The following is a 16,796-nucleotide window of genomic DNA, read 5'->3' as shown; positions in this document are numbered from 1 at the left end:
GTTCAAGCAACACTTTGGCACCTTGGACTATTGTTCTATAGTTGCCGATATCTCTCTCTAGTTGGTGCATGCCTACATGCTGCGCTTTTATAGCAAGATCAGTCATAAACGATTTGCTTTTTACGCATCGTTATTGGGTTGTGAAAACACGGCTTTAACAACCAATTATTCGAAGGGGTTTAGGCTATTGGGTTGTTTATTGGGGGAGATTATTTAACATTGATATTTATATTCTATAATAATAAATTCATTGTAAGGAAAATTTGTGTGAGTCAAGGTCGAATTTTTCTAGTTTTACATTACAATAATATTAAATAGTACCAGGCTTCGCATTTTGTACTTTTATTTAGTGTTTAAAATTTGCAATTAATAAACTGGTTTTACATGACAAAACATCGTGTCACCGGAAATTGGTAGATGCACATCACATGCTTGGGTTGCCAAAAAATATTCCAGCCCAAATGGTTGGTCAAATAATTGAAAAGTCACCCAATATTTTTTTTATTATTTACCATTGGTTCCTATGGGATAAGAAACTACCAGAATTCGCTTTAACCAATATCGGAAAGTAGCCCTTTTTTCTTAGCCATCAATAATATTATTGGTGTTTATAGGACAGGATATTGTCCCGTAGAAAATCTTCAAAAGTCGGCCTATATTGGGCCATTAAATCGCGGGTTTGGCAACCCTATACTGACCTGAGCGAATCAAACTGTAGAGCAAATAATAGAGCAAACACGAGCGAATGTTGACATAATTAAGCAGTCAGCGGTGAAACAGGAACTGTCTTTAAAAAGACAACACGGTTGATATAAAAACATATAATGCGCTATCATGATATACATGTTCACTTAAAACAAAAGTAAAGAAATAATTTAGGCCCAAATAAATAAACAGCATACAGCACGTGACATCATGTAAATAAACAGCCTATGCAGCATGTGCTATCTTGTCAAGAATGATAAGTCATATTAGGCCTGTATAAAATTTGAAAATGTGTCCGGATGATAATTATACACTTAGAACAAAAAATAAAGCAATATTTAACACAACCATCTATCAAGAATGATTAGAGAAATTGATGATGAAAACAAACAAACAAAATAGGCCTATATAAGAGCATGCACCCCAATAAAGAATTACTTAAAATTAGGTAAAACACTGAAAAAAATCATATAACGTGAAGTGTATGATGATATACATTTGTAAATAAAGTAATACCGGAACTCAAGTGAAAGTGAAATAATGAAGAATATAAAAAAATGTGTATCATGATAATACACTTGAAACAAAAATAAAGAAATACACGACCATGATAATGTGACCTTAAGGGCGCACACCACTAATTAAGTGTCCCTTTGAAATATACATAAAAAAGTAGTACCTTTCTTTTGCTCGATTTGAGGCCTTTTTGGCTATCATAGTTGCTTGATGTACATTTATTAAGAAACAAATTAGTATTGTTTCTCACCTTTGATTTTGTATTTATATCTATCTCATGTATACATGTGCATACGAACAATTATTTTAATATTCGTTGTTTTTCTTTTGTAGGCCTATAGCGAATTTGTAAAATAAAATGAAATTTAGTAACAAAAAAATGCCACATGGAAACTTTGTATTGACAAAGAAAAAAAAAGAAAACTTTATACTACAAGTATTTTAACTCTTATCAAGTTTATCCGGGAATAACGAATATTAGCCGTGTTCAGACGCATGGGTTTACACCCGGCGGAAGGTCGGAGGATGGTCGTGGTAAGCACTAGTCGGCGGAAGGTCGTGGGAAATGTCGAAGTAGTGAAGTAGTCGGAGTAAGCGTGTGTGAACGCGTGCGTGTGAAATTAAGTAAATTCTTTGGAATGCCGGTGTAAATTTACGCCGACTAGTACCCACGTCTGAACATGGCTATTGACTGCTAGGACCATGAGGGCTGTTAAAATTATAGGCCCAATATAACTTCAAAACCATGCAACGACATTGCTTCAAGACCACCTAGGGTTTATGATTATAATATAAAGCTAGCAGTCAATAAAATATTAAAAATTATTTATTTTATATATCATAGGCCTAAAAAAGATTTCATTTTTTCATCTAATTTGTTAAATAAACTTGTTTCCCATTATATAAGAGCCTTAACGAATGCAACTTGTGAAATAAGTTTGTGATAATTGCAGGAATTCAACATTTTTACGCAATATCCTGTAACTTATATTAAAACGTCCAATTTCTAAAATATAACATTCCTAAGAAAGCTAAGCATATGTAAATTTAAGAATTTAGAACAATACCAGTCCACCAATAGAAATGCTTTTCATACCTACAAATTTCAACTTTCCCGGTGTATATAATTCTGGGATACTCCGTATTTTGAAAGAAGATAGACCCTCACGATTTTCAGTTTGTTTTGCAAGTAGGCCTACTCAGTGGCATCTAAGGGTAAGGTGGTAGAGATAGAGTGATGTAGGTAGTGGATTTCCCTCTCTACCATAGTATCCATCTCAAAATCAAACTATAATTATGATAATCAATTTCTTGCATTGGTTTAATATTCAAATGGCACAGACAGACAAACAACATCACAAAAAAATACACATTGGGCTCATACAAGGTTCTGAACAGAAACATCGCATGCAGACCAAGACAGCACAAATGCCTAAACCAATCTATCAGAACACACCAACCAGAATCACACATGGCTACTTCCACAACCCGTATGTACCGAGAACCGCCAATGCAGAGAATCTCGAAAGCCGAGAACCGCTCTAGTTTGCTTTTGCCATCCATCTGATCCATATGAAGTTTGATTTCTCATCCTTCCATCTGACATACTGTCTACCTTGGTGTCTTGAGCCCAGCCAAGGCTTCTATTCTGTGATATTCATTGTCCATCTATTATCTTTTGATCTTGCAAAATGACCAACCTAATTTCATTTCTTTATCTTTATTGTTTGGATTTATCTTTTACTTCTGTTTGGCTTCTGATCCATGCAACTGTGTTCTTTTGGTTTGGTAAAGCCCAGTACGCATCTTTCTATGCTATCCTGTGCTGTTTTGAGTTTTTGCTACATTTTCTTAGTAAGTTATATTTCAAAATCATATGACTGTTGATATTCTAAAATGTATTATATATATTTATTCATGTGTCTAATAGGAAAAGAAGATGTTATTTGAGATGGAGTTCCTGGAGTGTGAGCTGATGGTTAGAAACTTGAAAGAAAAGCAGGAGAACTATAGCAAGAACAGTGTGGAGGTATGTTTAATCAAAAAGGAGGTCACATAGTGAAATACAACCTGACTTGTGAGAAATTCATAGGTGTCCATATTAATATGGTTTTATATTCAAAATAGTTATATCCCTAGTATATTTAATCCAACTCTAAATGTTATATAAGTATATCCTTTGTATACAACTGATTGAGTAGCATTGATGTTCCACTCTACAAATATGGTGATACAGACAGTATTATTAAGATAGATGAATGTAGGATAAATATAGACAGGTTGTATAATATAAACATGTTACCTGTTTGTATAACCCTACCCTGAGTATCGTACCTGTGAAGTGACATATTAATCATTGAGCACTGCAGCAGAACGACATGTGAATTAGTATGAATTTCTATGGTTAACTGTTAAATTATTTACTTGTCATGAAAAAGTCATTTAACAAGTTAAAGGAAAATAAAAGGCCCCAACTTCCAAAATCTTAATTTCGGTCAAGAAAAAGAGAAAATAAGTTGCTAATCAGACCGCCCTTTGCATAAATATTAGAATATAGCTCTTTTACGTTAAATTGGTTTACTGTTTCAATTTGTAATTGGAATTAGTAATAGATTCATCTTTACTTTAGTTGGCCTCAACTTTGGTATTGAGGTAGGGTCACTGGTTGCAATATCGATTTGAGCTTTATTAACACATCCCATAGATTAATTACACAAGTGTACAAAGGCGTTTGTCAGCATGCTTGTGTAAAAGCACTGATTTTGCTACAAAAATGGTGGTGAAACAAAGCGTAGCGTTCTAAACACAAATTCAATCTTCTCAGTTTTAACATGTGCATTATCTTTGATGAATTTCAGACTCGTATCCGAGCTATGAATCGTCTGACTGAGGGCATCACCAATGTGGTACGTCTTGGGGATCCCAACCTAATCCAGGCTGGATGTGTCACTATGTGGAACATATGTTTACCTCTACTGCAAGCTAATCTGAGAGAGCATGTACGCAAGCCACTTACCATTGTGGCTGAAGCATTAGAAAGCATTGCCAGGTAGGCAAAATGGGCAATAGACAATTTCAGAAAATCCTGGAAGCATTTGCAATTGAACCCTTCATATGTCATGCCAATGTGCGAATTGTTAGTGACCATCATTACTGCGCATGGTGAGTTGCGCAGTAACGATGTCCACATCGATGTGAGGCATGTAGGCTTTATTTATTCAGAAGGCTCTTTGGATTTATTTGAAAAGGCCTATTTGTTGGTCATTGAACATCTTGCAAGTATGGACTGTCACCTTTACTATTTTGGAAAGGTATTACAATACAAATCTGAAACTTTGTTTGTTTGCTTGTTTATTTTTCAATACATTATGTGACCCATGGCAAAACTAAGACACTCAAAACTTAAGTCTGGTTCGGAATTTCGTCTAGAATACCCTACCCCTCATTTCAGTGAAAAGGGCTTCTAAAAAGAATCCTTTATACATACATATGCATAGTTAAGGTTGAGTAGAGGTAGGGTATACGGAAACAAATACTGGCTAAAATAATGTGATATTAAAGTGAATTTCTTTTTTGTTTGCAATGCAGTTTGCTGGTGTTACTACGTTGTCAAGTTCACACTGAGCTTGCTAAATGTGAGGAAGATGAAGAACAGATACAGGTGGCAATGGAACATCTCAAAAAGGTAGGAATAAACAGTAACATCCAATTCATTAATTTAATTTTAAAAACGTTGATACCAGTACTGGAGGCTGCCATCACTTCATGTATGCAGGTAGACTAGAAAGTGACCTCCTCAACTTTTTTAATATACTTAAAAGAACTTGAAAATAAAAGCTGTACCCTTAAGGTCCTAAGCAGTTGGTTAGAATGATATAGACCCTTGTTATTTGGCACCTTCCTGCTGTTGATAAGGTGAACATGGATATATCATATCTCCTTGATATCATATACTACAATACAACAAAAGCGTGATCATAAAGGGTATCACATTTTTATAAAATAACAAAATACCATGTGATACCCTTCTTAGTCTCCCTTTTGTTGTTTTATAGTATGTGACATCAGTGTGGTATCGATATTCACCCCATCAATGGCAGGAAGGTGCCAATTATAAGAATGTATACATACAAAAATCTACACTACTTCAGAAAATATTTGCATGCAAGATTTGATATCTACAATTCAATATAATATATAATAGTTTGATAATTTGTGCCTAAATTGCAAGTATATGTGTATATGTATGATACAGGCATTAAGTTTGGATGATGGTGGGCAGTACAATGAAAGGTTGACGGCTGCCTTACATAGACTAGAGCTAAGAGCTGAGTTGTATAAACCACCAGACAGTCAAGAAGATCAGGCAGCCATGATTGTTGAACAGGTAAGTGCTGTACCTGACACCTGTACCTCTCTTATCTGAAGAAACATGTCAATCTCAAGAATTGGTCCAAGGGGCAAAGCATCAGTAGGCTTGAAGATTAATGCAAACAAATCTTAATTAGTATCATACAAAAGGGGCATGAAAGCATCACAACAAATGATTACATGCATGACAATCAAATTACTGTAAAAGTGGTAGTGTTTGTGGAATGTTAATTTTCATGCTTTTTGTGCTCAACACAACTACTGTGAAAATAAAAAGGCAATCAAAATCATGAATTTAAAAACAAGCATTATTTCAACACCAACAAAGCCCCCAAAATGACACACATGAAAAAGACAACTTTTGCAGTATGCAGTTACTCATATATTATTTGTTACTTATTGTCTTATACCCTGCAAGGGTGTGAAGAGTTTAAACTGGCATCTTCATTTAACGACCTTGAGATCAAACTGAAGATCAAATGAATAATTATAACAAGAAAGTGTTTCTTTATCAAATGGAACAATTCAAATGTAAATGTAACATCACCAATATTAGTAAATTGATTTCAAATAACCTTTGTTTTCACAAATATGACTCTGTCATTAAAAAATAAATTCTTTCAATTTACAGGCCAGGAAAAGTGCTGCTGGTACAGTGCGCATGAAGAGGGCGCTACTCATGAAAGCTGGTCAGGCACTGTCTCCTGACGCCTTCTTGTTGGTATTGGAGAGTGAAAGTGAAACAAAAGGTAGGACTAAATCAACTACAAAGATGTTAAAATTTGAAATGTGAGAAACGCGAGTTGAATTAGCTATTCTTGGTAAACAAATCACTTCTTGAAAGCATCAACTTTAATGCTTTGTATTTTTGGAATAAGTGTCTACTCTATCACACCTAATAAATGCAGAATGTTTTATAATGTATGTATCTCAACATGTATAGCAACCAAGTCGAGGTGTCATAATATATGAATTCTATCTTGGCCTAAACTATATATAGGTTTTAGCAAGTAGTACTCAATTTCTTATAGATAATACTTATAGATGACCCATTTACTGTAACATTATGATATATCCAACCTGTTAAATGGTGTTTTATTCAGTAGAAGAAGACTCACGACGTGTGTCATCTGACAGAGACAAACCAGCAGGAGAGAGTAAGATTGATTCATTAATGACTAATCAATTGGTATAACATTTGCTGTATTGCTTCAGTTCACCCAGCATTTGACATTCATTCATCATTTGATACTGCTGACATTGATTCATTGTTGAAACCATCATCACATATTGTTATACGTTGTCGATTGAATGTAAGAAGAGTGTCGGTGCATAACAATAGAGAAGCACAAGTTTATGACCTTCTATACTTTCAAGCGTCAAATTGTTGCTGTTGATTAAAATCTCCCGTTAACAGAAAAATCGTGCCATTTTGAGAAGTGTTTGTTTCCGAATTAAGATTAATGTTGCTAGTTGGTTTGTATTTTTGCTATAATTTGGATAACCAGTTCATGCTTACATGATATTATACCCATCGGGTAGCTTCCACAGACCTTCATTCCCTTCCCTTCTGACCAAGGTCTTAGGCATTTCCATGGATATTTTCATCTGCATAAATTGTTGCTTCATTTGGTCCATCCATCACCCCTTGGTGCCTCATCTTTGGTATTTACTCAATAATTTTGGTGCACCAGGTGGAGGATTTATATCTTCAAACATTCATTGAAAATTACCATTCTTTTGCACCAAATTTCAATTTCATTGCTTGAAATGTCTAACATACAGCCTTGGTGAACGTGGAGGAGTCATGCTTATATTCATGAGCTTGTTGCCTTTGTTTTGTATATCAAATGTTCCTTGTCAATGAAGCTCACAATCAGATGTAGTAGCCAGAAAAGGGTGGGAAAGAACAAAATTCGGGTTAAAAACGATAATTCACAGTAAATTACATTTTTTTTAATTCCTGAAAATGTGTGAACATAACATACTGGAACATGCCTTTTCCCCCCTTAACAAACTGTATTGACTGCATACCTAATGATACCCTAAACATGGAATTGTAGTCTTTAATGTAACACATATCTAAAACATGTTCTCTTAAAGTTTGATAACTCCTCTTCTGGTTGCTATCTTCTACTCATGCAAAACAATGGGCACTGCCTATGATAACCCTTTGACAATATCAACCCACTTACAATGTTAATGAAATCATGTACCATGTGCTCTTTCATTGCTCTATATTAATTTGGTAAATGCTCTGAGGCATTTTATTACGTATTGTTAATTAGTATTTGAAAACATATTTTTGCTTAAGTGCTGTTTTCATTAACAATTTTAACTTATAAGACTTATACTTAACTTATAAACTTATAAGAAACACTTGCGCTTTGTTTGTAATCATATCATAAATTTGCTGTCTTTTTTAATGCTTCCATTTTCTACATCAAATTAATTAAATATGTTTCCTCCTTTATTTATTCCATCAATGGGTTGTTATGTAAGAACATGGGTTTTGAGTACACCATGACTACCATAGAGTTTTTTTTTTTTGTAAAACCAAAATAACATTTCCTATGTTTTGCAGAGACAGAATGAAAAACAAAATTGATCACAAATCCATCCATACTAGACAATTATTCTGTATGTGATCTTAAATCATAAGTTTTGAAATAATCACAGGATTTTCAAACCAAATTATATATATTTTCAATTAAAGATAGAGATGAGCCTGTAAGTTCAGATTCCAAGAAAGGAGTAAATGATTAAATTTGTACACCACTGTAATTGCTATTTATTCTTTCACTCCCTTGAGTCAAACATTCAAACTTCACTGTCAATATAGTTCATCTCAAGTTTGATATTGACAAAGGTGAATATTTTGATGGTTGCTCTATTAGGTCATGCACCAAAAGTTAATTGTGCAGAGCATACACACATGAGTACAAGGGCGGTTTGTTGGCACACTTGTGGTGTGTTGCAATCGCGATAAAGTATTTATGTCACTATCAAAAGTTGAATCACAGTATAGCTTCCTGGATAGCTTGGTTGGTTAGAGTGCTGGCTGGATAGCAAGGGGTATCAAGTTTGAATTCTAGTCAGGATGACATTTTTTCTTCCTTGGCCAATTGGAGGGAAAGAATACATTGTGATAATTCTCTTAAACCTCTTAATTACTATAAGGATTTGTGTGTCTTTGTGCCATGTCATAACAGGTGCTGCAGGCAGAGGAGCTACAGTCATCAATCAACTAGGCTCAAAATGCAGACACTTTCAGAAATGTGTCAAGAAATGTAATGGACATATCAAACGACTTGGTAATGAGAATGAGAGAGACAGGTAAGCAGTGTTTAAAAAAAGGAAATGCTAGAATGATTAAGAAGTGTCTTTTTGTGACCCTAAATGGTATCAGACTTATAGTAGGTGAATTTGATGAACATGTGGGATTTTTACCAGCATATTCCATTATGCTTCCATGGTTAACAACTTGAAGTCAACAGACAATTGTGATGAGCATTACTAGTCCTAATCCCACACAATCAATAATGGGACAGTAGCCTGTGACGTCATCTGCACAGTGTATCTACATCTGTGCATATTCCTAAACTGCATAAGTGTCAAATTAGAATGTGATTGTAAAATTTTGTTGCTCTAAACCCATTAAGTATATAGCAAGTGTTTAAGATGCATACCTCTAGTTTGTCCATTCAATGCTAGAATCATTTAATAGTAATTTATAATTATATGAATACACTCCTAAAACCAAGAAGCCAAACCAAGAATCAACACATGGGTGGCAATTTCTTTATAGTTGCTATATCAACCTTGTCACAACTTTATATGGTACACCACTCCTGCCATACACACTCTGAATATATTGAGAATGCATGCTCACAGGATAAAGCGCAGGGATGATGTATATACCTTATTGTAAAACTTAGCCAATACAAGAATACAAGGATGAACAAATGTAGCATCACACATACAATAAAAATAACAACTAATTTTTGTATTTCTATGTTAAAGAATGTGTATTGCTTGTTTCAAGAGAAATGAGACAACTCAATGCTAACATATGAATATTAATTTGTGTCCACTGCGCTCACTTGATAAGGCAAATGCATTGGACACATGCAGTCAGGTTTCTAATTTCTCTCTCAGTTTTGTAATAATAAAGTAAATACCAGTTCAATTTTTTTCCTGTCAACTAACAGAGGAAGACTATGGGCAGATTTAGCCAAGACAGCCAGGAAGCAAGAGGTATGGGATGTGTGTAGAGTGGCTGCTAGATTCTGTCTCCTTTATGATGATGATAGATGGAAAGCAACCAAGGAACCTCCTGCTCCTCCTGTTGGTAGCAGACCAGAAACCCGCACTGAAAGGTAAGCAAAGTAACAACACATGTTCTTTGGGGCATAAATATGGGATTTATATATAGCAGTTAATGTTACAGGGATGGAATGCTCCAAACTTAGGCTATGCATGGCTTGTGTGTAAGATCTTGAACTGAGACAAGCCAGGATAGATTGTAGTATCATCACTTCCAGTTAGTAACCTCAAAATGAGCATTTTTGATCATTGATAGCAGGCCGCGACAAATTTTATTTTTTAGCTTGCCCGATCGGGCAGGCAATATCCAAAAATTGGTTGCCCGAAATTGCCCGAAATTAACCAATATTCCCGGCAACAATTGTCGACAAAGTCACATACCGTACACATCATGCAGTGCAGTGCATAGTACCGTAAGTGTGCCGAATTTGGCAGTTTCATTCTTATGGAAATCCAATACTTTTCTCAGTTAAGTTGATAAATAAATGAGTATTCATGAAATGCATAAAAAATGAACATTTCATTCAATTATTTCACTGTTTGTTTCTTACATGTGGAAAATAATGTGTATTTTATCAGTAAAGTCACGGCAATTTACGTATTTCGCCAACCACTAATACATCTCAATTTCAATCATATGCAAATACATGGCCAGCTAATGTCATTGACGTCATGATATTTGCACGAAACAGGTTCTATAATTGGCCAAACTTCCAATACGTCACGAACGGCGTGATGTTCATTAGCATATATACATGTATATGTCTGCAAGTCTGGTGTGGGATACGAGTGCCTAGCGAAATTTGAGTTCCATTTCAAGAAGATTTCTACTTTGTTTTGACGTTTTTTTACTTCTGTGAACATGCCAAGTTGGACAGAAATACTCCATTTTAAATCATCAAGCTTTAATTGGTTTAAATTTAGACTTGCCCGATCGGGCACAGCTCTTCAGAGTTTTAATTGCCCGACAAAAAATGTGATTGCCCCGGGCTATCGGACAGGCGATTTGTCGCAGCCTGATTGATAGGAATGGTCAAGAGAATATGTTGTTGAGTTTCATGGAAATTAACACTATTTCAGTGGTTCTTATAGAGACCGGTGTGTAATAAAGGACAAATCATTCCATTTATTTAAAAATATGTTAGAATTTGTTGGAATGGCAGTGATTAAAAAAATATACAAGAATTGGTTCAGTACAACTATCCTAGTTGCATAGAATGTTTGTTGTAAAACTGTACTTTTACACTATATTTGTTCTCAGGCGTAGACGAGTGTATTTCCAGTGAGTGTGGATCTTTCTGTCATTTCAAAATTTACTTCTATTGTAGTAGGAATCTTAGTAGACTCTTTTACTCTCTTAGCCCACCATTATTTACTCGATTTGCTTTTTAAAACTATGATTATGAAAGAAACAAAACTGTCTATTATCAACCAACGACTGAGTTTTACTGGAATTCAACAAATATCAACAGTTGTTCATTGACAGACAGTTTGGTTTGAATCCCAATATCTTTGAAAATATGTTGTATTTGTTGTTACTATTTTGCTTAATGTGCAATCCTAAATGTATATATAGATGCAATGAGCAATATCTTTACAACCTATCTCTGTTGCAAATATGCAGAAGGCATCCAGATGTGTCTTTTGAAACCATGTAACACTAAACTTAACTTTGATATTTCTTAACTTTTCTTGTGTGTTAAGATTATTGCAGCATGTAAATAGTATACATCTTTTTGTTAGTCTGCTTTGAATGTATTGTGTTGTATAGATTTGTGACATTTCTGTACTCTAAATCAGCCAATTTTCTCCTAAAGTACACAAGATCTGGAAATGCTGGTAAGATAAATTACCGACCATATTTATTTAGGGCAAGCAAAGTTAATTCTGAGTTTCTTGTCACACTTTTCTTGGTAAATGATGAAGTGACTACTTGTAAGATGGAAGTGCTGTGATGTACTAGATAGAGCATTTGTTTCATAATCTTGAAACAAGTAAACCACACATGCCTTTGTTTTATGCAAGAAGTATCATCTACAGCTTTTGTAAAATGTTACTCACATGCAGTCTACATAAAATTCATGGTCAGGATGAGAGAGTGCTAAATGTTCATAATTGTACTATAAACATACACTGCCAGATTCCCAGTGCTAGTGACCCCAGAGGTACACTGCTGTCTAGCTACTTTGTGGCTCATCTACTTAGTGCAGGACCAATCCAGTACCAGCATGTGTACTGTTAAATACATGTGATTCCAATGTGTGTACTCTAGAGTAACCACACAGTACCAATGAAGTAGCTGGGCAGTAGTGTACCTCTGAGGGTGGCAGCAATAGGAATCTGGTAGTGTTTAAACATTACATCTGTGACAGGAAAGTACAGATCATCAGCAGGAAAAAAATGCCAGTATTCCTTCAACAAAAACACCAAATAATTGTTCAAAATTGAATGAAACATTTTTGGCAAATAACGGACACTAAACACAGAGTGACAAAAATCCCTGAATCATCTTTGCTTTGCTACATTAGATTAAGTGGGAGTGAGGTCTATAAGCATTAATAATAGCCTAGCCAACACATTTTGACTTTGATCATTGAATTGTACATACAGTGCTGGTGGAACTTCAGATCCACCACCTCAATCAGAGAGTCCAACAAGCAGAAGAACTAGAACAGCAATGGAACAGCCTGTACAGCCTGAACTAGTACCCCACTCAGACAAAGATCTGATACGAACACTGGCACAAATACACTTCCTGAATTCTGAGGTGAGTTGAAAAATTCATTATGTTTTATATCAACAAAAAAGTGAGTGTTGAAGACTGGGTTTGAACTATGTATAAATGTGAAATGGAAGCACTTGTACAATGTGGTACTTCTGTCTGACACCCTATGATTCTTTTAAGAACAGTGCATTGTGCAGGAATAAAGTAAAACTTGTGAATAGTGAACCTGATTGTACAATCCAGCCAAGAAATGTTTCATCTAAAACTCTCCACATGTATCAGATGTTTATATTTTTACAGGGAGTTTTTCTATTGCTTTTAATTTTAATATAACAAAGAATTACTTGGCAACTGAAGTCCATCCGATATCCAAAACTAGTTCGTTTTTATGTTACAAAGTTCACCTGTACCACTTTTTAGAATATCTTATGCTGAAAGCCTTTTCAGATATGAATTACAAAACTTTGCCATATTATCTGTCTAATGTTGTTCCATTAATGTTGCATTATAATATTGCAGGCTCTGATACATCTCTTGAGATCTGAGGGTATTGATTTAAACAACAAGCCTATTCCACCAGAGGACAAGAGCAAGAGACCTAAAGGTTATGTTGCCAAGAAACCAGAAGATGATCCTGATTGGATTGATTACTGGTGAGTCAGGAATACAATATCTTCTGTGCTATCTATTTAATTTAAATATTGTTTATTCAGGTCATTTTTAATCATACTGCTTTGCAATATGTGGTAAAGAACTTGTAGGTTTTGTTGTTACTTTTGATTTGTTTTGTGACCAAATTTGCAACAATTTCTTAATATGAATACAAAACAGATATAAAGCATCAGTTTATGTTGAAGCTTAAATTAGAGTTCGAAGTTTACCGTTTTCTAAAATTCATTTTGCGTGTTGTAATCTGTGTTCTAAAATTTGTAAATCGCTGTTTCATGAATAAAGCTTAAAATGTATAAACAATGATATTAATGTCAAAATAAGGTGTTCAATATCGTGATCAATATGCTCTGATTGGAATATGCTCACGATAATAGGCTGACTGTTACGATGTTTGGAGGGATATAGGGGGTTCATGCCTTGGTAAAATACCTTTATTTCAGTATTATTAAACAGTATATTTATCATAAAAATTGACGCACACAACTCATGATTGTTTTTAACATTTATTTCTCTTATCTTTTAACAATTTTTTAATATCATACAAAAATGTCATTTTCCGTGTTGTACCTCCGATTCCGTGATTTTTTTCTGTTTTCCATAAAAGGAAAACTTCGGACTCTAGCTTAAATTCATGTTATTTTCTGTTAATGGTTGATTTCAGTAACTGGATTCAAGGGCTTTCAGAAGCTGCCACCAAAGGTTTCTTGAGAGCAGCAGAGTTAGGTGTTCAATTGAATGAGCCATGGATTGTATGCAGTGCTGCTACATATCTCTGGAATTATAATAACCACCTGCTGTCAAGTGGAAGGCACAGAGAGTTGACGGGGACTTTTGCTAAATTACTGCAAGCATTGAAACAAGTTGGTCATGATGGGTAAGTTCCAAGCACTAGATTTGTAGGCTTTTGCAAAGACCTTTTGCCAAATCTACCAAAACATGTGCGATATGCCAACATTTTAGAATCAAAGATATTCAGTTACAAGCTTATAGATGTATCTTCCACAAATATGAACAGCTGTTTAAAGTTGTAATATTTATTTTTCTTTCAGTGAAACCGTAATGTTGATCAATCTATGCAATGCCTTAGCCTTTGGTCTCATTCAGAAATGGATACCAAGTGGCAAAACTAAGGATGTGATGCAATCTCCACCAACTTCACCATCACGTAAAGATTCACCATCCAGAAAAGCCAAGTCTGTAGCTAGTCATCATAGCGCTAAGAGTAAAACGGTGCTGGTTGACCCGGAAGGATTGGATGATATCAAGCAAGCATTGGAGGTACGAACAGTTCTCCACTGCTCACATTTTCTTAATTGTGTATACTTGATCATAATTGTTATCAATGTTTATATTGTATAAAGGATAACAGTTGTTTTCATAGGAAAAATCAAAATATATTGTAACTTTTAAACATCTATTTCCTAGGTTTGTAACTACGGACTGGAGGTAACCAATGGCACCAAACCGCTTGACATCATCCCAATTGCTGTACGACATCCACTCATCATTACATGGGTACAAGTTAAACAGATGCTCAACCAACAAATCAACAAAAATCTGGGATCAGTTGATTCAGATGATGATGTAAGTAATTAATGATAAAATACGGTATTCAGTAGAGGTCTGTGAATAGAAGGGGTAATTAATTAGGTAGCATTATACAATATGTGGTATGGTATTTTGTAAATTTTCATACTATATGATAATGCAATATTTAGGAGGAAAAGACAGATTTGCATCAAACAAAGTGATGATTGGATGGGTGACTGGAAACAAAGGTCATTGGGTGAAAATTAAATAAGGAAGACATTGAAGGATCATTAGATGTGGAATTCATCCTGAAAAGGGGATCTAATAAGAGACACATAAAGTCTGCTGCAATATAGAAAAAGGTGGTTAAATGGCATATGCATGTCAATTTTTTTAATTCTTAAATCAACAAGCAACAGATATCGTACAAAAAGTGAATTTATGTGTAAAGGCATAGCAACAGTAAGTACCTTCACAATTCCTATATAATTGGTGCTGATATCAATGTATGGGTTGACTTATAAAATTATGTTGCTAAAATGATTTCGTGTTTTCACAGACAAGTAACCAGCAGCCAATGAATCGCTGCCTAGTTGCTTTAGAAATGCAGTCTCTCAATGGCAATGGTGTGATGGACTTCAAAGAAGCTCCACCATTGGCTGAGGTAAGTAGTGTCGGCTTTAACAGACCAATAATAGCCAGCAACATATGTATTACTGCTTAGTTGATCTGTTGTCTCTCAGATATTTATCAAGTATGCATTAAATTGAATGTTTGCGAAATACTATGATTATTATTGAAAGATTCTGATATACTCCCCTAATTTTTGCCATATTGTGTTCTTATTCTAAGATATGAACTTTTGAATCTCTGTTTTCTTGAGCAAAGATAAAGCTTTTTTTTCCCTTATGCTGTCAACTCCAAATTTGCCATATGACTTTTCTGACTCTCCATGTGACTTTAAATGTGGCAGGACCAGATGGAGTTACTAGTGCAGATAAGATTAAACATTCTTTTGCACTTTTTTGCTAATCGTATGACCTGGTACTATTTTGTACAAAGAATATGGCACATGCATCGGCAAGTGTGAAGGGACCTTTCTGAGAACTGTAAACATGCAAACATGAAGTGCCCCATCCACAAAGGTGCAAAGGGTTTTGAGCAAATCATCGATACACATAGTTATATACGAACAAGTAAACCTGCAAATTTATGTCTCAACCCCATTAGCTCAGTTGGTAAAGCGCCAGACTTTGGTACAATTTCATGTTTTCAAAAGCGCTCAATAAGTAAGCACATATGCTAACTATCAAGTTTTTACGGTATGCACTATCTGAGTAATAAGATTACTGGTTGTTTTTATCAATGTTAGGTTTGTAACATGGCTGAATCCTGCACATGGTCAGATCTACTAGTAGAATTACAAGTGTGGACAAGACTATCAGCTCTGGCTCTAGGAAGTAGGAATCACCAGTTGGTTATGAGATGTACTGAGAAAGCTCTGCAATTTGAGGACAAGGCAACTAAGATGCGCAAAATGGAGAGGTAGGTTTCACTTGTGTATGTGACGTATTCAAACAAAATGAGGTGTTGTTTTTTTTGGCATATGGTATCAATTTTCTTGCTTTCATTTTAGAGTTGTCTATTTAACAAGTATCATATGCTGCAAATTCCAACAACCGACAACACCATTTCAAATGAACTCTTGGTTCCTCAGATAGGAATATTTTCCTCAAAATCAATTTTAATTAGGGATTCAATCATGTTTCACCAATGTTCATCACTGTTTAACAATGACGCGCCTGCGTGATCTGTGTCAGACATGAGTTGTTAAATGGTGATGAACAACGGTGAAACATGATTGAATCCCTTTCAACAACTAAAACAAGCTAAAGATTGTCTAATTCACACAATTTCCACATTTCTATTATGATTAAACCAAAGCTTACAA

General features: G+C 34.9%; 1 protein-coding gene across 1 annotated transcript in view; it reads left to right on the top strand.

Annotated features, from left to right (window-relative positions):
* Positions 1-16,796, top strand: part of LOC140149099 (cilia- and flagella-associated protein 46-like) — a 114,706-nt gene that overhangs the window by 23,159 nt on the left and 74,751 nt on the right. Inside the window, exons 12-25 of the mRNA XM_072171266.1 lie at positions 3,152-3,250; positions 4,080-4,270; positions 4,810-4,906; positions 5,477-5,608; positions 6,224-6,341; positions 8,805-8,928; positions 9,804-9,971; positions 12,529-12,685; positions 13,163-13,296; positions 13,977-14,189; positions 14,365-14,593; positions 14,741-14,899; positions 15,405-15,509; positions 16,218-16,390. Of these exons, the coding sequence (XP_072027367.1) occupies positions 3,152-3,250; positions 4,080-4,270; positions 4,810-4,906; positions 5,477-5,608; positions 6,224-6,341; positions 8,805-8,928; positions 9,804-9,971; positions 12,529-12,685; positions 13,163-13,296; positions 13,977-14,189; positions 14,365-14,593; positions 14,741-14,899; positions 15,405-15,509; positions 16,218-16,390 (2,099 nt within the window). The remainder of the gene's footprint in view (positions 1-3,151; positions 3,251-4,079; positions 4,271-4,809; positions 4,907-5,476; positions 5,609-6,223; positions 6,342-8,804; positions 8,929-9,803; positions 9,972-12,528; positions 12,686-13,162; positions 13,297-13,976; positions 14,190-14,364; positions 14,594-14,740; positions 14,900-15,404; positions 15,510-16,217; positions 16,391-16,796) is intronic.

This window comes from Amphiura filiformis, chromosome 3 (genome assembly GCF_039555335.1).
Source record: "Amphiura filiformis chromosome 3, Afil_fr2py, whole genome shotgun sequence".
Classification (NCBI taxonomy): Eukaryota; Metazoa; Echinodermata; class Ophiuroidea; order Amphilepidida; family Amphiuridae; genus Amphiura; species Amphiura filiformis.
The sequence above is the reverse complement of the archived record's forward strand: the minus strand, read 5'-3'. Positions and strand labels throughout refer to the sequence as shown.